Source organism: Miniopterus schreibersii (assembly GCF_964146895.1).
Source record: "Miniopterus schreibersii genome assembly, chromosome: 6".
NCBI lineage: Eukaryota > Metazoa > Chordata > Mammalia > Chiroptera > Miniopteridae > Miniopterus > Miniopterus schreibersii.
Window position 1 is genome coordinate 76,989,670 of NC_138107.1, and position 24,732 is coordinate 77,014,401.

At 41.8% G+C, this 24,732-nt stretch overlaps 1 protein-coding gene across 3 annotated transcripts in view; it reads right to left on the reverse strand.

Annotated features, from left to right (window-relative positions):
• Window positions 1–20,537: 20,537 nt before the first annotated feature.
• HIVEP2 (HIVEP zinc finger 2) overlaps window positions 20,538–24,732 on the reverse strand; it is a 170,238-nt gene continuing 166,043 nt past the window's right edge. For all 3 annotated transcript variants that reach the window (XM_081140557.1, XM_081140558.1, XM_081140559.1), the window contains one exon: window positions 20,538–23,021. In XM_081140557.1, coding sequence (XP_080996683.1) covers window positions 22,197–23,021 — 825 coding nt within the window. In that variant the 3' untranslated portion in view covers window positions 20,538–22,196. The remainder of the gene's footprint in view (window positions 23,022–24,732) is intronic.

The window sequence follows — 24,732 nt, forward strand, 5'->3', positions numbered from 1 at the left end:
ACAGGGAGCTGAGCTGATATTCTGCAAGCATTTTTCCCCTCAGGGCAGTTACTAGTTTTGGGCTTGGAATCAGGCTAAAAATCCACCTAGAGAGCTGGGGCTGGTAAGCAGAGGAACAAGCAGGATTTATGGAAATTTCATAAGACTGCAGATATATATATATATATATGGAGAGATGGAGAGAAGGGGAGGTTGGTCCACCAAAGCATCCAAGATTAGAAAGAACAGAATCCTGGAGAGAAGGGAAGCACAGAGAAATAAGTTAGATACCTCATTTTCTCCTACAAGCAGGTGCTAAATTCTTAAGTCACACAGAACCAGAAGCTAAGCAGGAATTCACAGAAAATCAAATCAGAGTGTTGGCCTCACAAAGTGGAAGAGACAAAAAGAGGAGTTCAGAACCTGACAAGCTGGAGAAGCCCCAGTCAACACTCCAGGCTCTCAGCTGCAACTCGGGGGAGCTACACCACCGATGAGGAACAAACCAGAAGTGGATGTGACTTTTAAAACTTCAACCCAGCCTACAGTCAGTTCAGTTGCTAATTGAATCCAAGTTATCTGCCCGCATCCTGACTCCATACTATGAATGAACATGGAATCAGTCCAAGTGTGACTTGGGCCCAGTCAAGCACTCCCCTGTATCTTTCCCATCAGCTCCACCCACCTGACTCACACCAACCCATTCACTACTCCATTGTTATTGATGGAAGTCTGCTACCAATATTCCAGGGGGAAGTCATTAATTAACCTCCTAACTTTGTAACTACCCAGACAGCGCAGGCCAAAATAAGGGTACCCTCCCTGCCACCGCCATGCAGCAGCACCCCTCAGCAGTCAGGGCGCAGACACTCCAGGTCCTGGGTACAGCAGACAAACCAGGCCTTGCTGTCGGAAGGTCAGGAGGCTTCAGATGACATTTGCCAATGACCCCCTTAGTTGCTTCCTGGCAGGCCAGACTTTTCCTGACTTGGACTCAGTCACTCAGGCCCTAACCAAAACAAGACTCCAGGGCTGTTGTTGTTGGCTTGAAGCCTGTTCGTTTGTTTAATTGCTGTTTTTATGGGTGTCGGGGACTGCATTGGACATTGATGACTAATATATCACTTATTTGAATGATACCAATTATCAGTGGTTTCATTAAGTGAATAGCATGGATCATCTACAGACAATAAGGTATGATTAATATGAAAGTTCTGAAAGAAATAGTCCTGAGATGACTTGATTTTAAGAACATAGCATGAATGGCAAAACTTCTCCTTCCTTTGATAAAAGGAGGGAGATTAGAGCTACTTCATTTGGGGTTAAGAGGACCCCAGAAACATCAGACTAATGTCTAAAATCCAGAAAACATTTTTTCTTAGTTAAGTATGTCTGATTTAAGGGTGTGTATGTGTGTTGAAAGCCAAAGATTTAGTTCAACCCCTTTATTTTACAAATGAGTATATCAAGAAATGAAGATTGTCCCACAGTCATATAGCTATTTCACTAGAGCTGGAACTAGAACTGAGGTTGCTTGGGTCCCCAACTGCGAGTTTTCTATGTACCATGCAGCAGGGAGAAAGAGGAAAGGAGCAACACTGTGTGCTTGCTGCATGTGTTAATAATTAGGATATGTCTTAATGATAATCTACGGTTTAAATGGCAAACAAAAACATGGGAGTGGAATGTCCCATTTTATAACATGTTCCAAGAAATCTCAGGAAAATTAGAGACTAAGCAAAGGTTTGAAATCTTGGGCTACGGGAAATTCTTTCTAGGTAAGTTTGCTGACTCATGGCCTACACTTTCACAGCATAAAGAGGCACCATGAATGGGAAATAGCCCTCAGGGTTTTCCATCAGGAATATCATGGTGGAAATGTACCTCAAAAAAACAGCAGAATTTGGAGTTTCTTTCATACTTGTTATTTGTTAGGTGTGCTCCTACACGGTGGAAAGGCTTATCAGCAGAATATCAGCTGTCTCCTATCCGGAAAACTCTGGTGATGAAAGCTGCTAAGGTTCATTGGAATGGTCTTTTGGACCAGAATCTCTTATATGAGTGTGTACACAAAGCCTTGCAGAATCAAACTGTGAAGGCTTCTCCTGAGTTTTAAATCTTCATTTTGTGAACAATCATGATTGTCACATTAGAATCACCTGGGGAGCTTTAAGCATATTGATGCCCAGGCTCAACCCCAGAAGAATTAAGTAAGAATTTCTATGGGTAAAACTTTGACATGTTCCAAATGCTTTTACTATACCACAAGGTCAAGAATCACTGAGTCAGAGAGTTCAAAAGAACCCAAAAGTTGGAGGTGGAGGAATGAGAGAGAAAGTCCCAACCAGCCAAAGTGACTGAGTGTCAAAGCAAACCTCCTCAGTGCTGAGTGACTTGTGTCATATTCAGAACCCCCCACGAGTATACAACTGCCTTGTCACCACCCTTAACATCTCACTATCTCAGTACATCCCCCTTGGGGTGAACTTCCCTCTGGAACTCTGCCTGAAGTGCAACCATCCAATTCTCAGTAATGACTCCTGCCTCCACTTCTAGGAAATGCTACCTTTATCTCCCAGCTACCATGAACAATCGACCTCTCACTGAATACATATGTATATTTCCCCACCATCAGGGAACAAGAGAAAATTCCTAGATATGGCTGTGGGTATTTCTGTTGTTGTGTTTTTTTAATGAGGTTCTAACTAAATCCTTTCAGCTTCTTCTCAGAGCTTCTGTGCACCTATCAAGGGAAAGGAGACCCTTTTGGTAATAGATTTTCCTTCTTAACTGAATCCATTTTTAACCCTTGCAATTTTCAAAGCTATGGCTGCTTAGAGCAGCTACAATACCCCAAGATTCTCCAAACATCTCTGCTAGCTCTGGTCCCTACTTGTATCTGCTCACAGCCTGCAAATTGCCCACCCTTTTATTAAGCAGGGCAACATTCCCCTTGCCTGCTTAACTTCTATGCAGAGCCCAGCACTGTAAAAACAATACCGGAACAAAATATTTATTGTCCTGGCAACTCGGTTCAGGTTGGGACTGCTCAGCCTTCTGGTAGACCTCTCATGTCCCACTCCCCACAAGAGGTGCCCTGACAGCCCATAATTCTGGAGATGATAATGATTCCAGGAATCAGGAATTATGAAGTCTGGTTCCAGCTTCATCACTAGCATGCATGGGACTACGGGCAAGGGTTTATTTCCACAATCCTAAAGCAAAATGAACCCTAAGGAAAGCACACTGGGATTAAGGGGAGGGCAGTGCTTGGCATTTCTGCAGCTAGAAATCTGAATAGAAAAACAACTGGAGCACAAAGGAAATTATTTAAGACGTGTCCGATGGAAACATATGCAAAATTTGTAAGTACTACCTTCAATGCCTTAAAGGAATAAAGGAATAAATTATATTATTGGAGCTGTACATGAAACGAGAATTGAAAGCACTGAAGAAACACATTCTTAATATTTGGATCACTCATTGCACATTTAAGAATCTACTGTTCCCACTTCCTCAACATGCAGGGCCTTTGCCCTCCATATGCTGCATCTGCACTCCAGGCAGCCGCCTCCCATCAGAAGTATTCAGAAAGCCCAAATCTTGGAGAACTGGGGTGATTTTGCATCTAACAACTCAGCTTCCAATTTGGATCCCCTGGGAAATGAAATTCTAAAGGGAGATTTCTTCCAAATGAAGCCCCCACAGGAAAAGCTTGCAGGATGTCAGCTCTAGCTTTTCAGAGCTCCCCGCATCACGCTGAGAACGGCAGGCAACCCTTAAGAGGAGACAAAGAGCCAAACGTGTTTCACAGATCTATCCACGCTGTGAATGCGCCAGCAAGTGTCTGAAGATATCCCTGACAGCACAGGCTGCTCCGTCATGGACCCAAGGAAGCCCCATCACTTGAGAGATCTAAAGCTGGCCGGAGAGTAGGCGGCCAGAGCCTGAGCACCCGCGCCGCTCTCACAGGGAGACCCACAGCGTGTCCTCACCCAGGTCTTTCCTCTGCGGGGATCTGGGGATCTGCAGGCTGGGAGCTTCCCGGGGCGAACAGAAGGACGGGTCTGTGCATGTTCACACATCTCATTCCGTTCATTCACACTTCAGAAGGCTCCAGATTCTGCTAACATTTTAGCTCGCTCCTGTTCTCAGATCCACTCCTGAAGCCGGCAGCAGCAGCCTGGGTTCCAGGTGTAATATTTAGCTCCGCGCTGCCTCCCACGTCCAAGCCCTGCTGCCGAGGCTGCCGCTACACCTTCCTCCTTTCAACGCAAACATGGTGCTTTTTGTGCTTTTTGTTTTTTGCAAATGATGGGTGGTAGCTGGGCTAAATATGGAGACAGGGGCTGAAACACACTTTGTTCCCATTCAGCGTTTTACTTACTGTGTTATTACCTTCTCTACTTCACATGAACTCCCTTTCTTCTTTGTCTTTAAAAAGTAGGTGCCCATGATTGGAGCCCTGGAGGTCAAGAGCGAGACTCCATATTCTGGATCTATCTTTAGGTCTAAAGGGCGCCTCCACTTATCTGTAATTCCCCATTAGGATGGAGTAAGTTACCTGTCATTTTTGTGGTCTAAGGTAAATGCTCCTTGAAATTTGGGATGCCTGCTTTTTTATAGTCAACTGACGAGATGAAGGGCGAATTGTGAAAATGGCATTTCTGAAAAAAATCAGTGTTTAAATTCTCCTCTAACTTCTAATATGCTAAAGGTGGGGTCTTGTGAAAACCCATGAATACTGACAAAAAGTTGAGCCTCAGGCTGTTGAGACTAAAACAACCAGCTTAGTCTCCTGTTTCTGCCTCTCACGACCTTGTGATCTAGGGCAAGTTGTTTACACTTGGAGACCCTCAGTTTCCCAATCAAGGTTCCCACACTGCATTTCAGTGGCATATCTCTTTACTCTTCTTTGATATAGAACTGCCCTATTTATCATGTTAATGTTTTCCTTTACCTCCTGCAATTTTAATGTCTTTGTGTGCCATTCCAACATCTCAGTCATTTGGGGGTAAATTTTTATTGACTGGCTTTTTTCATAGACATGGGTTATATTGTATTGCTTCTGTGTATGGCTAGTCATTTTTTATTGCATGCTGGCCATTGTGATATTTAGGTTGCCGTTGTTGCATTTCGTCATATTCCTTTAACGGTTAATGGACTTGTTCTAGTATGCAGTTGAGGTACTTGGAATCAGTTTTGTTCATCATGTTATTTGGAATAAGTTTTGTTGGGGTAGATCAAGAGTAGCCTTTCATATAGGGTAAATTTATCCCCACTACAAAAATGATATTCTTTGAGAACTCTATCCAATGTTCTATGTGTTATGAGGTCTCTACCCCCAGCTGGTGAAAACAAAAACTATTCTCAGCCTTGTGCGAGTTCTAGAAATTCTTCAGCCTACTGCTTTCCAGTAGTTCTCCCTTTGGCCTTGAGCATTTTCTTCTCAGGCATGCATGAAACGGTACTCTGCGGAAGCTTTGCAATGACCCTCTGCGAATCCCTGGCTCTCTCTGTGCGGCTCCCTCCTCCTCAGCATTCTGACATGACAATTCTGGCTGCTTTGGCCTCCCTGAATTCTAATCTTTTTCTCCTCAATTCAATGAGACTAGCAGGCTCTGTTGGGTTTTTCCTCCCTATGCTGCAGCCTTGAATTTGCCTCCAAGCAGTAAGCTGGGTCAATTGTAGGGCTAACTATTTGTTTCCTTTTATCAGAAGTCATAATCCTGTGATATCTATTATTCATTGATGTCTAAACACTACTGTATCTTTTTTTCCCTCCCCTCCCTCCCAGTTTTCTAATTATTTAAGACAGGAAGATAATTTAGGTATCTGTTACTCTATCATTAATGAAAGGAAAAGTCCTCATCATCCTCATCAGTATTTTATTAGCTTTTTGCTTTCTAACACACCCAGATATTCTAGGGTCATTATGTGTTTTCCAGTCCAATACTCAGAATCAGCCATTCCTGCAAAGAGATCTGATTCCTTTAGTAGACAGTAGTATTTAGAAAACAAAATATAGGAGCTAGACTTGCTCATTTCTACTGTGCATCATTTGATCTGTAACTTTTTGGATTATTACCTCACACTGATATCCGTGAACTCAAATTCAACAACATTCTCTTCGCCTTCCCTCATGTCATATCTCGATCTCTCTTTTACTACTTTTAGAACCCTAGTTGCCAAAATTTCACTATGTTTACAAATTTGCTTAATATGCACAAAAACTAATTTTATAATTATTCCATTTACACCACTACCATAACAAACCTAATAAGCAAAGTTTAGGATTTTTTGCATTTATTTTGTCTTTAAAACATTCCCCATATAAGATGTACAGCCAGAGTACTGTATTCAAAATTATTTGGATTAATTTTTTTCTATGTGGGTTTGTTGTAAACCTGATATATAGTTAAGTTTATTTTTGCTTTTATTTAATTTTAAGGTTTGCTCTTATTTCACCATTTTTAATTTAATTTTATTTGTTGATAATGTGTGAAATTTACATAGCAAATCAACACTAGCAGAGACATCTTACTCCTAAATCAACTCCCTCTACTTCATTCTCATAAACTCTTAGAGTTAACCATTTTAATTACTGGTTTATTTTTCATGTGTTTCTTTTTGAAAAATGAGCAAATGTGCATAATATGTGAGAATATATATATACATATACATTCTAACTTCATTTACTCTTTCCTTTATGTGTAAAAATAAAAAAACACTATATATGCTTCTCTTTTTCACTTAACACTAGGGTTGTTTCATATAAGATGTCTCTTAGGCATCCAGTTGTAGATATCACATAGATAAGTTGGACACATAAATATAGAGGTCAGAGGAGAGATTAGAGCCTTAGGATTTCTTCCTAAGTTTCTCTACCAATTATCAAGGAATACTTACCCTGCCAATTATCAAGTAATACTTCATTCTGGTTTTGTTAAAATCAAGTCTTCCTGAAATTTCCTATCACACTTGGGTTTTTTTGGTAAGGTTTTGTGTGTGTGTGTGTGTGTGTGTGTGTGTGTGTGTGTGTGTGTAAAAAGACGTCTTTATTGATTTCAGAGAGAGGAAGGGAGAGGGAGAGATAGAAACGTCAATGATGAGAGAGTCATTGATCGGCTGCCTCCTGCACGCCCTGCACTGCAGATTGAGTCTACAACCCGGGCATGTGCCCTGACCGGGAACTGAACTGTGATCTCCTGGATCATAGGTCGATGCTCAACTGCTGAGCCATGCCGGCCAGGCTCTTATACACACTTTTAAACAATTACCCATGCTCTGTAAAGCAGTTTTAAAAGACAGAACTCTCTTCATCCTGACAAATTAGAATGACGTTATTCTCTGACCATTGACCCCATTTTTCAAAACGCAATTCTTTCTAAGTATAACCTTTGAGGACTTTTCAAGTTAACCATAGCTTGTTTAATTTGACGATGCCAGTGAATAAAATTGTCCCAATTCATATTCAACTTCCTTGTTTCCTTCTAAACATCTCTCTAAAGGTCAGGGGCATTTTAAATTCTGTATTTGCTCTACCAACAAATTTCCAGAGGAGCCAACCTAAAATTGAGGGCAAGGAAGAGTTTCTGTTACTTGATCAATTAAAGTAATCTGAGTGCAAAACAAACAAATGAACAAAAACTGTATTTGCTGAAGAACTAACATTGAAAAAAATGTTGTTGGCATTACACAGTAAAAGTAGCTTAAATAAATTCAATAGACTGTCTTAGAGCACTTTCGTGCCATGACCTTTCTGTTCTTTCGATAATGTGGTACTACCAAGTGGAAAGTCTAGGCTAGGGGCTGAGCAATGGCACACCAGAATAAATCAGAGCTTTTGCCCTCCAAAGGGCTTGCTGACAGTTAAGGAATCAAGTACATTCACAGGTAATAGTAAAGTAGCATGTACTGTACATTATCATGAGAAGAGCCTTCAGTAAAAGGAGTGAGGTTTCAGTGACTGGGACTTTAATTCTAATGGGGGGATTTGCTAACTTCTTCGAGACCATCACCGAAAGGGTGAGTGGATGAGAGAATCTGAGAACACACAGTCACTGGGCTGGAGAGTGTTGAGCAGAAGTGAGAAACAGAAGCCTCAGATGACTAAAATAAGAGTCCCTTTCTCCTGGTTCTCCACTCCTGAAATTTGGGCTGACACAACTCCCAAAGGTGCCTCATGGACTGAGCTGCCCCCAGTGTTTGAGTCACAAACACAGTTTGGGCAATAGAAACTATCTTGTGCCATTGGGCTTTGAATGACCACCCTGAACATCAGGAAATGCCCAACACCTTCTCAGACAAGAGCACCAAAACATTCTATTGATCTTAAACTTCTTGAAACCATAACTGCTTAGGGTGGTTACTTTGCAAGATGATTGATATTCTATTGTCAAGTTATTTTTTTCCAACCTTTAACAGGGCTCCTTCCAGGATTTATACTGTCTAATTGTACAGTGTTATGGGCTGAATGTTTGTGGTTCCTCAAAATCTATGCTTTGAAGCACTAACCCCTCAATTTAATGGCATTTACAGGTGAGGCCTTTGAATGAAAGATAATTTGGTTTATATGAGGTGACTGGGGTGAAGCTCTCAAGATGGGATTAGTGGCTTTATAAGAAGAGGAAGAGCCCACCCCGCCACCCCCCACCATGTAGATACAGTGAGAAGACAGCCTTCTGCAAGCCCAGAAGAGGGCTCTCACCAGGAATAAAATGAGCCAGCAACTTGAACTTGGACTTCCCAGCCTCCAGAAGTGTAAGAAATAAGTGTCTGTGGTTTAAACTACCCAATCTATGATATTTTGTTATTGTAACCCAAGCAGACTACTAGATACAGTTATAGGAGCAGGCTAGGTAACCCTTGTGTTGGTATCTATTATATTCCTTTTATATTCACAGACCCACTGAAAATTCTTTTGAGCATAGAGCTATGTGAAGAGCTCTCCAAAGAATCCCAATGCTCTTGGAAATCAACATTCTAAGCACTATGGGGATTTGAGTGTGTGAACTCATGCTAGCTAATTTTTCTGGTTCAGAGAGTATATAAAGGATGTTTAAGAACTAAACAGAAAAAGAATTGTATCAAACTGGATTAACTAGGGTTCCTCAAGTGAGGGCAAGCCCAGAACACCTGCCAACATTTAAAGATTGTGACCTACAGTGACTGTAACAAATTGCATAAGACTGATTTGGCAGGAATCCAGGTAACACCTCCCTGAGAACAGCTACCAGGAAATTGCTAGTGAAATGCCAAGAAAAAGTGCCTATGAGTTGTAAGTGGAAGCCCCCTTGCTGCAGTGTGAGAATTGTCTTTTTTATTTTCAAATGTGTGCGATCCTTTGGATTTAGAGGTTCAAGTTTTCATTCCTTTAGAATAAAGGTAAAAATATCTTGCCTCATAAAGTTTTAAACATATCACCTCCTGGGGAGGGGCAATAAGGGGAGTATGCAGGAAACAAAGCTGTAATGGGACAATAAGTATGAAATCACATTCCCAGAGCCTTTGCAGTTTGAAAAACAATTGGCTTTAAGTTCTGTGTTGTTTCCTTTGCCTCAGCTTCCTCCTCATGTCAGTAACCGCCTAGCAGATTACTCAAGTGATCAAAGGTCAAGAGGCCCATCCCACACCTAAAGAATCTTCCTTTACATTGTTTTGGTGAAGACCAAGTAGATCTTAAAGTTTCTCCTTCAGCTGAGGAGATCAACAGCCATGCAGGCTGTCTGGGGCTTTGGTAGTGCACAAGCTATATCATGAAACAGCTTAAGGAAATCATACTTTCTGTGTTTCCCATTCCTGTAATGCAGGAAGTGCTGGTTCCACAGGCCCCTGTACTTTCAGAGATAAGAAGGGTTTGCACTGTTCAGAGTTTTTAGATAGCCCATTGGAATCTGGTAGGAGATATGGAGTTTGTAGTCCTGCACTGAATAGACAGGAAACTGTTCTTAAGGTGTCATCACCCACTGGAAGGGTATCAGGACCCCGGAAATGTGAATAGCTGTGATTCCACGAGGGGCTTGATAGAAGCCATTGTGTATATGCATAGATAACCTCATACAAGTGCCTACCCAGCCACCGCTGTGGAATTTCATTCATGAGAACAATGTCCAGAATAGAAGAAGCAGATCAACTGTGTTTGGTAGGTAGGTCTGCATACAAAGGCAGGCTTAGATTTGACAGCCCAGACCTGGTTAAAGGATCAAATGAATCAGTCAATAAATTATTGGGTTTTTTTATGTGACTTCAAACACATTCCTGCCATGGAGCAAGGTAGGATATAAGCAGTGAGGTAAAGCATGATAATAAAAGTTGTGATGTCTGCATTCTGGAAGCTTTATTTATTTAGAGGGTTATTGGGGGGGGGGCTGGGAGTGGGAGGAATAATGAATATTTATGAGGATATGACATAATAATCTGAAACAGGATAGTCAGAAACATTAAAATGCTTCTGTTATAATCTTCAATGAAACAAGAGCAGAAAACAAAAGTGAAACACGTCATAAAGTGTGCAATGGTGACTTCAGTGCAGAAATTCTGTGTCTATTAACATGGCTAAAGGGAAACATAAGGAAATGAAAGCAGTTCTATTCTCGATGGGCAGTGAATTGGTCTTTTGTTCCCCCACGATTTTCATATGTATGGTGCACAACTGTTGTAACAGTGGACAATGTAATTTCTGATTATTTTTGCGTTTCTTTGGAATTTACATTGAATGTGTTTTGATGTCAGTGAATTATTTAGAGATCTGCTGTGTAATGTTGTACTTATAGTCAACAGTACTATATTGTACACTTAAATTCGTTGAGAGGGTAGACCTCTTGTTAAGTCTTATCACAATAATATATATATATATATATATATATATATTAAACATTTATATATATATATATATATATATATATATATATATATTTATTTATTTAAAAGAAGATAAAATAAAGGGATACCTAGAAAGCAGGCTGGTTTTCTGATTTTGCTCCCAGAATATGTTCATATTGGGAATATCAGTAGCTCCCTTGGCCATACAGCATCCCCTCTAGGATTTTTGTATCCCAAACATGTCTCTGAAGTGGGAAAAAAGTATTTAAATGTTGGTTTTTTAAAATATTTTTCCAATGGTAGAGTTTGGGTTTGTGGGGACTTCATTGGTCATTTCAAACATGTGCTCACTGCCACATCCTAGAGGGAGCCTACTGAGGAAGGCCGTTTTTTATGGTCTTTATAGGGTCAAATCAATTCCACTAAAAATTTCACCAGTCAGACTCATTGCTCAGGTTAAATCTCTAGGAGTAATATGAGATTTCTCTCCTTTTCTCACACAGCACATTCGGTCCTTACAGTATTCTCTGTACCTTAAAAAGACAAGTGTGGAAACAAGATGGCGGCAGAGGTAACAGCTGCGCCCGCCGCCTCCACAACCACATCAAAATCACAACTAAAACACAGAACCACCGTCACTCAGGGCCTCCTGAGATCTGGCTGCACAGAAGCCCCACAACCCGGGACCGAAGCAGCACCAAGAGCGGTAGGAGGGGCGGAGACGAGTGCGGATCGGGGCTGGATCCCAGAGACACGGCCGAGGGCCCACACCCGGTTTCATAGGTTAAACCCTAGAGGGAATCTCGGAGGTGGGGGTTTCCCCGAGGAGCGAGGGGTCCCAGCCCCACATCAGGTCCCCAGCCCAGGGATCCAGGGCCAGGAAGAGACGTCCCCACAACTCCGGGCTGTGAAACCAGCGGGGACTGTGGCTGAGGGTCGCGGAGGCTGCGGGAGCCCCAGCAGCTCCTCTAAAGGGCCCGGCGCGGACTCACCCGGACGCTCCCTCTGAGCCCAGCGCCGGGCAGCAGCCTGAAGGGACCTGGGACACTCGGGGAGGAACTAACCTGCCTGAGATCCGGGTGAGAGCTGGAGGGGCGGCTTCCTCCAGGCAGAAGGGCTGGCGGAGGCCATGGCTCCTATGGCGAGTCCTCCCCGCACACAGCCGGCAGGCGGGCGCCATGTTTGAATCGCCAGCACCTGACTCACCTTTGGCCCCGCCCCGTGATTCCCCGAGGCCCCGCCCCTCCCCACCTGCAGCTCATCCAGGCCATTTCCAGGGGCTTTTCTGTGCAAGTGGCCTCTCCAGCCTCATGCTTAGGACTTTCCTAAAATCTCTCAAACAAGCATCAGCGGGCCCCATACAGCTTGATAAGTGGCCCCACGTCTGGCACTAGCGGCAGCTGCATTGGCTCATAGCTTGGCCTCTACTGGACACCTCCAAGCCCAGCACAAGGAGCAGCCAACTACGGTTTGCTGTGTAGCTCATGCTGGGTGGCCCTGGGCAGGGCACTGGCACAGGCTGACTTTGCACCTACCAGGAGGCCCCAGAGACAGTGCACCTGGTGGTCAGACTCGACCATGCTGGATTACAACCCTACCACATCCACAAGTGACACACTCAAGGGGACACACTTGGTGAACAACAAAGCCCTGCTGAAGTAAATCCTGCTCCCTAGGGGCGTCTCCAACACAGCAGCTCTTTGGCTGTAGTTGCAGCTAGTCCCAAACAAGAGGAACCCAAAGAGGCCCACAGCAAGACACATCAAAATTAAAATGCCAAAAGTTAAAGACAAAGAGAGAATCTTCAAAGCAGCAAGAGAAAAGCAATTAGCTACCTACAAGGGAGCACCCATACCCATCAGCTGATTTCTCAACAGAAACCTTGCAGGCCAGAAAACAGTGGCAAGAAATCTTCACAAAGTGATGAAAAACAAGAGCCTACAACCAAGATTGCTCTACCCAGCAAAGCTATCATTTAGAACTAAAGGTCAGATAAAGAGCTTCTCAGACAAGGAAAAGTTAAAGGAGTTCATCACCACCAGACCAGTACTACATGAAATATTGAAGGGTCTTCTCTAAGAAGAAGCTAATGAACAAAAGAATCTGATGAACTAAATAGACCCAGAGACATTGACACATGCAACAGACAATCATATTTCAGAGGGAAGGGGAGTGGAGGTTGGAAAGAGATTAACCAAAGAAGTTACATGCATATATGCATAACCCATGGACACAGTCAATAACGGGGTGAAGTCCTGGGGAGGGGATGAGAGCGAGGTGGAGGGGGTCAATTGGGGGGGAAATGGGACACCTGTAATACTTTCAACAATAAAGATAATATAAAACAAACAAACAAACTACAAGTGTGACCATTCCTCATGACTTCCACCATTACCCCCCAGAACAAGTTGCTATCATTTCCTCCTTGAACTGCTGCAACGGCTCCCAGTTGGTCTCCCTGATCCATATTTGCCCACCTAGAGTACATCATTTGTGGAATAACAAGAAAGATAAATATTCCATTACTTATCTCATTACTTATAATGGAATATCTTTAATATCTCATTACTACTGTTAAAGGCAAGATAAAATTTTGAGAGGAAAGCTTGGAATCAGAGATACTGATACGGATTTATAATTGCTAAAATGTGTGGTTGAGTATATGTAAGTATCCATATGCATATGTAGATATACATACATACACACACATACATTTCTTAGTTCTGTCTGCTGAAAAAAACCTTGGAGCGGTTGATACTCCCAGTAACAAAACGAGCACATTCAGCATCCAGATCTTGACTTCTACACCATCTTCACTAAAAGGAATCAGGGATTCTAAGAGAAATGTTTGTCTCCTATGCTGGGGTATAGTAAGTACCACACAATACTGAAAAATTCCTTTAAGCGACGTATTAAGGAGCAGAAACAGACTCGTAAATATAGAGAACAAGCTGATGGTTGCCGGATGGGAGGGGACTTGGGGGGCTCAGTGAAAAATATGAAGAGATTAAGAAGTTCAAATCGGTAGTTAAGTAAAGTACAGCATAGGAAATATAGTCAATGATATTGTAATAACTATGTATGGTGACAGATGGTACTTGAAATATCGGGAAGATCACTTTATAAATTATATAAATGTCTAACCACTATGCTGTGCACCTGAAACTAATATAAAATAATATTTAATGCCAACTGTAATTAATTTATTTAATTAACAATAATAAAAGGAAAGAATAGATTAAGGAAATGTACCCCAAACAAGATGGGGACTTGTCACAAGGACAAAATGAACAGCTTGAAGGAGCTCCCACTGGGACACTTTGAGAAATAAAATAATTAAGAGCAGTAATTAATCATAAGCCATTTTTTAAAAGCCGCACATGCATACTAATAATAAGTAATGAAATAAAAAAAAATAGAAGGCTCTTGGTAACAGAAGAATGTGGGGTGAATATTGAATTTGGAAAAGCATCAATTTGCAAGCATCACAGTGAAGAAGAATTCAGGCAAAGATCAGCAAGAAATGATAAACCTACAGGGTAAATTTTGGTAGGGACAGGCTATCTGCCCGATTGCTTATCAGTACTAAGGAGAAGATGGACAACACCTTGACTGGGTGATTAAAATTAATATAAATGGAGGACAGATGGACATTGTGTGTCTCCTGATGGGATATTTTAAGGGCAAACATCAGTTTCATCATTTTTACCAAAAAATCTAGAATTTTCCAAGTCCTATGCATTTAGATGAAACTAGTCTCTGGGTTCCTCTTTCGATGCTGTGCCTTGCATGTTCACCTGCCCTGTTCCCCACTTTCCAACATTCAGTACACTGCCTCTGAGGCGAGGCCGACAGTCACTGAAGAACAGCTGGACTAGTTAGCAATTAGTTTTAAAACTTGACAGAGTTTTGGTTCGTGGTCTTGCAAATGTACAAATGTATTACTCTGACCTCTTCAGTAATGGAAAACCAATGTCATTATTAACATTTCCTAAGCTTAAGAGAAAACTGAATTGTTGATCCTATCTTTTATTTTCCTGAAATTGAAGTACAATTTGCATAGGGTAAAATTCACCTTTTTAGTGTACTGTTATCGGTAGGGTGTCCTTCATGTCCCCCTGTCACTGGTGGAAGTGGGCTTTTGGGGATACCGTGGGAGCAAGAGTTTCCTGAGGCCCCCGCAGGAGGACGTGCTATCATGGAAAGCTTTACTGATGATGTAACATTTAGGGAGTTCCCTTCCGAAGTCCCATGTCCGTCTGTCCCGCCATGGAAAAGTCCCATTTGGTCCTCAGCAGAGCGAGAATTGAAAGCACGGCCCAGCTCACTCCATACTGAAGCACCGCCAGCCCCGAGGCCGGCCAGCTTCCCCGGGCGCCCCGCTGCAGTCCGTTGCACGCAGGGCTGCGTGGCCGTGAGCCACGCGGCTGCGAGGGCCACATGGCACGGGGAGGCTGGGTCACTCGGAGCCAGCAAGGAACCGGGGCACGAGAGCAGGCGAGAGAGAGAGACTTCCTTGTCTGGGGGGTTTTACCTTTTCCAGATTTCATGCACTTGCAGTGGCTCCGTGCCCCCAGCCAATCCAGGCTCCCCGGGCCAGACTGGCAGGCAGGCGCCTTCCCTAGGTCACCCGGCTTCACTGCACGTGTCCCCATCTTCCCCTTTGTTGAACCCCTTTCCCCTGTGACCTGCGGGGAAGGGGCGGTTGGTTCCCTGGGGAGTGTGAGACTGCGGCTTCCTGGCGACATCGCCCAGATGACCACGCTACAGTGTGGGGCCTCCCTTGCTGTCCCCCTATTGTTAATATCAGTACCTAGCTGGTTGTGATGGCACCGGTGCAACTCCATGAATTCTGACAAAGGCACGCGGCTGTATAACCATCACTACAGTCAGGATTTAGAACTTTGCTATCACCCCGCAAATTCCCTCATGGCTCTTTGCAGTTAAACCTCTCCACTCCCAACTCCCGGCAACCACCGATAAACCCAATCTTTGTATATGAACATGTTCGTCATACCTAATAATAATACCCTAATAATAGGAAGATTTTATTAGAAATGAAGGATCACAATGAAATTTCATCTGCGGGAAGTGAGAAAAGGCAATTTAATAATGATACCCTTACATTTGCTTCTATCATATCTTATTTCTGATTATGTTCTCTTTACTATGTTACAATATGTAGAACTCTTAGTTAATAAAACAGGATGATGGTATATATCATGGTAGATGAGTAAAATAATCTTTTTTGGTGCCTGGGGTGAGCAAATGTCATTTCCATAACGCTATGTAAATTATTAATTAGCTCATATTGACCTTCTGAAGTGACTGGTAATAATTAACACACCATTCTTCTAATCGGAGATGTGACAATGATCTCAGATTGAGTCTTGAGTAATTGCTAGTCGCTGCCAAGAGTCCTAGGTAACAAAGAATTATGAGACTGAACAGGAATAATTATATGTAATATTTAAGTCTTAGAACTTATTAAATATTACATGTGTATATCCTATTTAATCCTAACAAAAAGCCCAGGAGAATATTCCTCTTGTCATCCCCATGTTATAAGAGGAAAAACTTGAGTTGTAGAGGGATCAAAAACCTCATTCAAGGTCAAACAGGGAGGAAGGGAGGAAGCTGACCCATGTAGTCTGGTTGCAAGGCTCTGCTCACTGACAGTGGATGGTGTGACTTTGAGAAAGAGAACAAGTTTGGTTATTGACATTTGCCAAGGGGGGGGGAAGAGGCTGAGGCTCATGCATTTCATATCGCCGTCCTGAATCTCGAGTTAGGAGATGCACAAGGACCAGCAGTAAGAATTCTACTTTAAATAAATAAAAATTCCCTGGGTACCCAGTTTTGCTCAAAGGGAGCTTATTGAATAATGTCAAGAATAGTGGACTGTTACTGTTTCTTCAAAGGGTAGAACTAATATTTTGCAGTTTATAATCACCCCCAAGTGCCATTTCTTCCAACTTCAATTCTACCTGCCACTCTCTCAGAGTTGTCCCCAAATCCAGAGTTCACACAGATCTGGGAGCATACTGCCCTTCTGCTGGAAGGAGTGGAATGGAGGGATGTATAAGGCCTGGCTCTGGGATCATTTCATACTTCCCAAACTCTGTAGCCCTTAGAGATGTGGGGCACCTTATTTAAAATGACTAAGGAAACAAATTATCTGTTTCTGGAACTTTACGGAAAGTAAAAAAAGGAAGGAGGGAAATCTCCTGACCATGTCCACAATCCAAATGTTTGATGGTATATAGTGTGCCTAAAAACAAGCAGATCCTCCTGGTATAAATTCGGAAAGAATTGAATTGGCCTTCAGAAAAATCCTCTCCTGCTCATTCTTTCCCCACCAGGCAGGATGTTTATACTGGTGTTTATAGTTACCGGTTGGCCTCAAAATAGATATTTTAATTCTGAGATCTCACTCATGGATAAAGAATGTGAAAAGAAGGCTTCTGTGGTGATGTTTGCATTTTTAAATTAAGGGTGCAGTTAATTAATCTCTACCACCCATCTCAGGAAAAAGAGGATGATTAATATGAAAACAGACGTTGTTAGAAGAGAAAACAGTTCATAAATATTTGTTTTGGAATTTTCCGTAGACGTCGTTTTAGTTTTTAAGTTCATGAAGGTAGAAGAGAATGGCTATTTTTATTTATCCTGAACCCAATGTTACAAAGACAAGCAAATGAGGATCTATATTTATATACTTTTCTCTACTTGTGAATACTCCATTATTAGTTGTTGTGGTTTAGTTCTATCACGCCAAACGCTAACTTCAGTGCACCATATAAGTTGTCCTACACAATGCAACCAGAACTAGTAGTTGGTTGGTTGATTTTAGGAAGCCAAAGCATCACAAAAACTTCATACATTCATCTTTAAATATTTTCTTATAACATAAAAGTTTAAAATGCCCATGCATTTATCAGCATGTAGTGTAGTGTAGTGCACCATCTTTTCTCTGAGCAGGACTTTGTGATTGGAGGTTTAGCCAGGTAGCTTAAATGCAACCCAACCATACTGTATTGCCTACATTCCAATTTCACTTTATTTAAAGAGGAATGAGACTTTAAAGACATTAAAAAATCACTTGGAGGGAAGAATCCTTATTTTATTTTATGTTTGGAATCTTTTGCAGTTGTATCATCCACACATAACTCAGTAGCCATTTTTAAGGTCTCCTTTATTAAGTCTTTCTAAAGTTTAACTTAGTCATCATTGATATAAGCACTCTCTCTTTTTGCACTTACACTTCATAGGTTTAGAGATTTAAATTATGTAATCTAGACACAAAATTTGAGATTAAATTCAATCGCATGTAATTCAACTGCTGACAGCAAAAATGCAGACGTATGGAGAGTGGTTTTGAGCATTCCGCTTGGTTTGTGAAGAGGAGGAAGAGATGCAGTTACTCTCATGAGTCTATTAGGTAGAGGCCCATTTGAAGATCTTCGATGTGTATGTAAAGTGATGGTTGCACGTTCATGGTTATTACAATTTAATAAAGATGGTAACAGTGAGACTGCATGGACTCCAACAGTGTATTAGAGACAGTAGTGATCTCGGTGTCTGACCTACTTGGAAATGAACTTGACCAAATAATAATAACAGCAACAGTAGTAAAAAAGCAGTTATTGCCATCATTATTTTTGAATTGACTTAAATAGCAGTAGTCTTCTTAACACACTATGGGTTTACTCTATTCAGAATAAACTTCCAGAAACTGTCAAATGCTTGGGAATATTTTCTCAGACATAAAACCCAAAATGTTTGATTTTATAATATTGAGGATGTGCTTTTTAGGGTAAGTAAATAAATTTTTGTCTGATGAAATTCTATTTATCTTTTTTATCTACTTTCCCAAGCTTCAAACAGACCAGTGGTTCTCATCTGGGGCAGTATAACACCCCCGCCCCACTCCAGAGAACTTTGGGAATTTATAAAAGCTTCTGTGATTGGTGCTATGATAGCTGGATGCCACTGACACTTATTGGACAGGGTTTTGGGGCACTGGAGTCTCAGCCATGTGTAGGACAGTTTCGTACAACTTTCTAATGGCCCTTCAGACAAGATACTCACCAAAGTGAAAAATCTATTTAGACTTAAATGAACCTAGAACCTAACTGTTTTATTATAAAGACAAATTGTTTGATAGGGGTATAGATTTTTAATAAGTAATTTCTGCTATAAAAACTACAGGGCTTATGAGAAAAAGAGGGTTGGGAAGCAATACTCAGTGGGTCCTTGGTGATGGTGGGTTTTTGCCAAAGGGAGGAAAATGCACAATATGGTTGTCCAGGAGTGGCTACTCAGACCCATGGGAAATGTTTGAAAGAGAAGCCTTTCCCCCAGGTTCCTTGCTTAACAGGAAGGATCGCTCTCCATTTCTTCTCTCTCTCCATCCCCTTCATTATTGTGGAAAAAGAAATGGCAGAGCCATCATCCTATGACTTCAAGAGTCATCCTAAGCTCTTCTCTTCTGCTTCCCTTCAGTTTACTTACTTGTGGTAATTAGAAATGCAAGGTGGGACTTCAGGGGCGGAACGTGAGCAAGGCCTTCATCTGTTTTGTGCAGCGTTGTCCACCGAGCACACACAACAGTGCTCCAACGTAGATGATTGAAATGTTTCTGTTGAATGAGTAAGTCAATAGATTGCATCAAAGATCTGTCCCAAGGCCGCCTTGTAATGAAGCCTGCCTATCCCTCCTCCATTCTCAGCAGGGCCATTGCTCTCTCCTTTGTGATTACAAACCACCAAATGTCGCACCAACAGCATAGTGTACATACTTACTCACATAATGTGCCTCCTATTTACTTGAGCTCCTCGATGGCAGGAATACTCTTGCTTGCCCTGAATGCCTATCATGGTACCCAGTTCACAGCAGGCGCCCCAAAACTGCTCTATGAATGAGGGAATACACGAGATGAATTGGTCAGAGGAAGAGTGATTCGAATTGGCCTGGAATCACACACACACACACACACACACACACACACACACACACACACACTCACTCACTCACCAAAGAGGAGTAAGACACACAAATTACTCAATGTTATAGAATGTCTCAAGGATTCTTATCCATGAGAGACAGATATTAGGCTGCCTGGCTATGTTGACCTTTAATTCACCTTCATAAAACATAGTTTAAAAAGACAGTCTGGCTCATAAAAGAAAAGAGTTAAGTTGTAAATCCACCAATTTGAGATTTTTATAAATGGCAACACTGATAGATTTTGACCTTTAATAAACTTCTACTTTCATTATTAAAAAGGTTCTACTTTTTTGAAATAAAAGAGCTGGATATTTTATGACATACTTATTTCAGTGCGCTTTTGCCTTCAGTCACTTTGACAAAAATTAAAGAGAGGTTTCCCTAGCGGAATTTCAGATATGTAGGCATGCTGAGAGGGAGGCAGAAGGGGAAACGCTAATTTGCTTTACTCATGACTCTTTTCAGATATGACACATTCTGCCAGTGCCCATTCTTAGGTTCCAATGAGTCCATTTCTAGAGCTACACTGAGGTGCCCACTATCTCTTAATCAGATGACATATGGAAGCCAGTGACTGTCTTCCCACTTGTGAAAAGCATTCATATCAGCATAGCTCGAGATGGGCAGAGCCTGGCAATTAAAAGCACAGATGGTAGCATCAAAATTCCTTTAGAAACCAAATTGGGAAATGAAAATGTAAAACAACACATAAAAACTAGACACCTCAAGCATGTCATTGTATATTTATTTCTCTTTTTAAAGAACACTCCTTAATGTAATTCAATATACAAACTTGGTTTCACAGAATTATAATCCACTATATAGCACAAAGATAACCCAGATGGTGTGTGTGTGCACTCACGTGTGCGTGTGTGTGTGTGTGTGTGTGTGTGCACATGCTGTTGGACCCTCCCTTCCTTCCCTTCCTCTGGACCTACAAAGGCTCTGCCCACCTTCAACGCTAACCAAAGCCCACTTCCAAAGTTATATACAAAAGACATCCTGCTCCCACAAGTTCTTTTCCCTGGAAAGCTTCTTCCTCCCATTCCCCCTGAGATAGCCTGAGGCGTGACACTCTTCCCCTGTTCCAAAGGGCAAAGTGGCTTCTCCTAAAGCTGATGCCAACCCTGTTACCGTGTGGACTGGCTGACGGGAAGGGCTGAGCAGGCAGGTCTCCATGCTTCTTCCCCGCTTCCACACCCACCCCTCGAGTCCAAGAGCGACCCCTTGGTGGTGGCCTTAGTTCCAGTCCCCATATCATGCAGCGAGAACCAAGGAGATGTCTAAGCCCAGGTCTTCTCCACGAGCAGCGCACAGCACTGCCTGCCAAGCCACCGGGCCGGCCGATAACCAAGCTCTGCACAGTCCCATGTGCTTTGTCACTTTAATTTTTAAAGACACCCTAGCATAGGTCTGCGGCAACCTAGTGTCCAACTGAGTTACATAAAATTGTACCAGTGATGCACTTGTACATATTTACATGGGGCGGAATGTTTTCCCATAGTTTTAGATGAGTATATAGATCAACATGTTCACATAAGACCAAATACTTTTAATATTATTTATAACTGATTTATAAAGCTTTGAAAAAACTCACAATAGCACATTGTTTACTTTAATGCTTTACGTTACTATCAGTTTAAAATCACAATCAGCACTTAAGTTATAGTCAATCCAGCAAACAAGGGACAAAAAAATTTACAAGAGTTAAGAACTGACTGATACACCCTTTATCTTTTTTTTTAGCTAATGCATAAGTGCAGAATAAGATACTCTAGTTTAAATATCTTGTTTACAATATACATTTTTGTTCTAGTTACGCAACAGTAAATCCCATGCTTCACATAGAAAAGCAATCCACAACATTAAGAAAAAATGTACAATTTATGAAACAAAGTAAATAAATATTAGTATTACAGAATCAGAGCTGTACATAAAAGCTGTTCAGTTTTAATCATATAAAAATATGTTTTAGTGCAACCTCACATATATATTGATGCTGTTTTGCTTTACATCATTTAGATCCAAGTGTCCAAAAAAGGAAAGAAATTACATTTATTACAAAGCAGATACACAAATTCTAAAATATGTACAAATTACTGCTAAAAAATGCTTATAAGAATATAAGCAAAGTAAAGAAAAGGCACAAACATCTGTACAGTTTTAAAAGTACCAGACCCAATAGGTTAATTTCAAATTTTGTTTTGGTCAGGCTCATGATGACTTGTTAATTTACCTAATTCTTTTGCTATAACAAAAGTATATATAATAGCAAACTACTGTAACTCAGGACAGGCATGCTATAAACTTGATTACCCCTATGTCTAGAAAAAAACAAAACCAAATAAGAAAAGGTGGAAATGAAAGTTTCCATGCATCTTAGATCAATGTAGCTGACTCTTTTCCAACGAAGGTTCTTTGCCTTCCTCTGTGCTTGAAGGTAATTCTTTGCTGCCGTGAAAGGCCGACTGTTTGTCATCCATACAACTCTTGCTGTAAAACGTGGAGTGAGCTAATGCAGTCTGGGATGTACCAAAATTGTCCTTTTCCCCATCACGCAAGTCAGTGTGGGTGGCTGAGGCACAGGGCTGCCCTGGCTCAGGCCCACTGAAGTGTCTAACGCTGCCATGTGCGCTTTCCAAGGGTTTCTGCTGGGGCTCCTGCCCCCGTGCCGGCTGGTCGGCCCCGAGCAGAGCGGCCTCCTCCGTGGCAATCCGCAGGGAGGCGATGGCTTTTGTACAGGTCTGTATGTTCTCCTCCTGCTCCCTCTCTGTGGCGTTCAGGCTGTCCTCCGAAGTGCTCTGCTTCAGCAGCAGCCGAGGGGAGGAGGGCAGGCTGGGCGGGCCAGACGACTGCCCCAGGGGAGGCGCTGGCCTCTCGTGCAGCTTCGGGATAACACAGGGATGCTTCGCGAAGGATCCCCCTGGAGCTCCTGCCTTCTCCTCAGAGCCCCCCATTGGGAGGGGCAACGTGGGCGAAGGCTGTAAACCAGAGAGGGCCGGCGGCACGGAGTGAACCATCTGGATCCCACCAACTGGCACCATGGGGATAGGAGCTCGGACTGGCTGCTGAGAGTGGAGTGGAAGATGACTGAAGACATAGTCATTAGGTCCCTCGGGGAAAAGGCTGGGGCCTGGATGTTCATAAGCACCTTCTTGGTCTCCATAGAGACTGAAGTAAGGAACCTGAGGTAATCCTCTTCTTAGATTCTGCAGAGGGGATCAAGGGCACAAGGTCAGGGCGGCTGCTCGCCAAGCTCAGGCCAAGCCACTTCACTCGCTCGCTCACTCACTCAGAACACTTTAAGACTACCCGGTCCTTTGCCTGAGTTTTCATTTTCAAGACAAAAGAGATTTCTCAGTTGTCTTTTGGAATCCGTGAATGAAGCTGTCCTTGTTTGAAAAGTTACTTTTCTTTTTAAACAGCATTGTGATAAAACAGGCATGTGGTTTTTACTAGGTACAGAGACATTTTAGCTTGGCTTTTTTCATAAGAAAGAATGAAAAGAAAATAATGGGTAATTATTAGGAAAAGTTTACCGAGCAAAAAAACACTAATAATAGATTAAATTCAAAAGAAATAAAAAAGATTACCATGTGTTTATCTACTGGATAGAATTTTAATATTTTTCTTAAGTGTGGGTAAGTAAAAGCAAAGTAACATGCCTGAAAATGGGTATTTAAAAAAAGTATTTACAGAGTAAAAGACAAAACAGCAGTGACACAGAAACTGGTGCCTCCATAGTGCAAGTTACTAGTCTAATGAAATAAATTCCTGCTGAAGAGACACCCAGGCGGAGGACCAGTCTTCATGAAATTACAAGTCAAGGTCAGTGTTTATAAGGAAATATCAATCCATTAGATAAGCAGTTAACACTAAATACTTCAGATAGTTACAACTCTTACTCAACTACATAGCTGGGAACCAAAGGTGACTGTGTCTTAACTTCTCTGTTTATATTACTCTTTCCATTTACATATCTTCTTGGAAATTAATGAATTAAAAATACTTAAAATTTTGGGCCAGAATTCTAGATTTCATGGTCCCGGGCTAGAAAATAGGAAACTTATTTTCTATAAATGTTTCTGTAGCAAAACACAATTTAGACTGCGAGATTATCAGGTTTTAATGGGATTATCTAGTTTCAATGACTGAGATTCATTCTTTCCATGGATTGTCATCCTAAAGGGACTCAGTTTATTGTTATTTTTTGAGAACTTAAAATCAAATGGATATAAACATGTCAAGTATGGTAGTAATCCAGGAGAGAGACCAAAAAAAAAAATTGTTCTCATTCACTTTATGAATGTTTCAGTTCTAAAACCCAAGGTATGCTTTATACCATTAATGATTCATCCAGTTTTATTTAGATTGTGAGACTGGCTCAGGAACGATAAATTATGCATCACCTCTGCTACTCTGTGCCATACTTGGCCCTAACCCTGCTCCGGGCTCCAACTTACTCAAGCTACTAGAAACAAATGATTTGTCCTGGAAGTGCAGGAGAAATCATGCAATCATCAACCCTACAATCACGAGGGCCTAATAAGCTGCGTTAAGGGGAGAATTTTACAGTGTGAGAAAGAATCACTATGTGCTACCAAAAAAACACCCATCTGATATTTTCTCTGGTTCAGAAAAAGGCATGTTTCCTTTATCAAACACCAGTTCAGGTGGGAGAACTGTAGTGCCTACAATAGCCTCTGAAATAATCAAATGCATCTTTTAATCATAAGGGTTACCAATTCAAAGTTTAAGCTGAAATGTAGGCTGGTTATTTTTCCATTGCGCTTTTGGCTGCTATTTGGTGATGGCCACCGCATACCTCTTATGAGCGGGGTCTGGGAGGGAGCCGGGGAGAGGGATGCCCCACGGCATGAGGTCTCTCATTCAAACTCTCAAAGGAAATGATGAACTGTC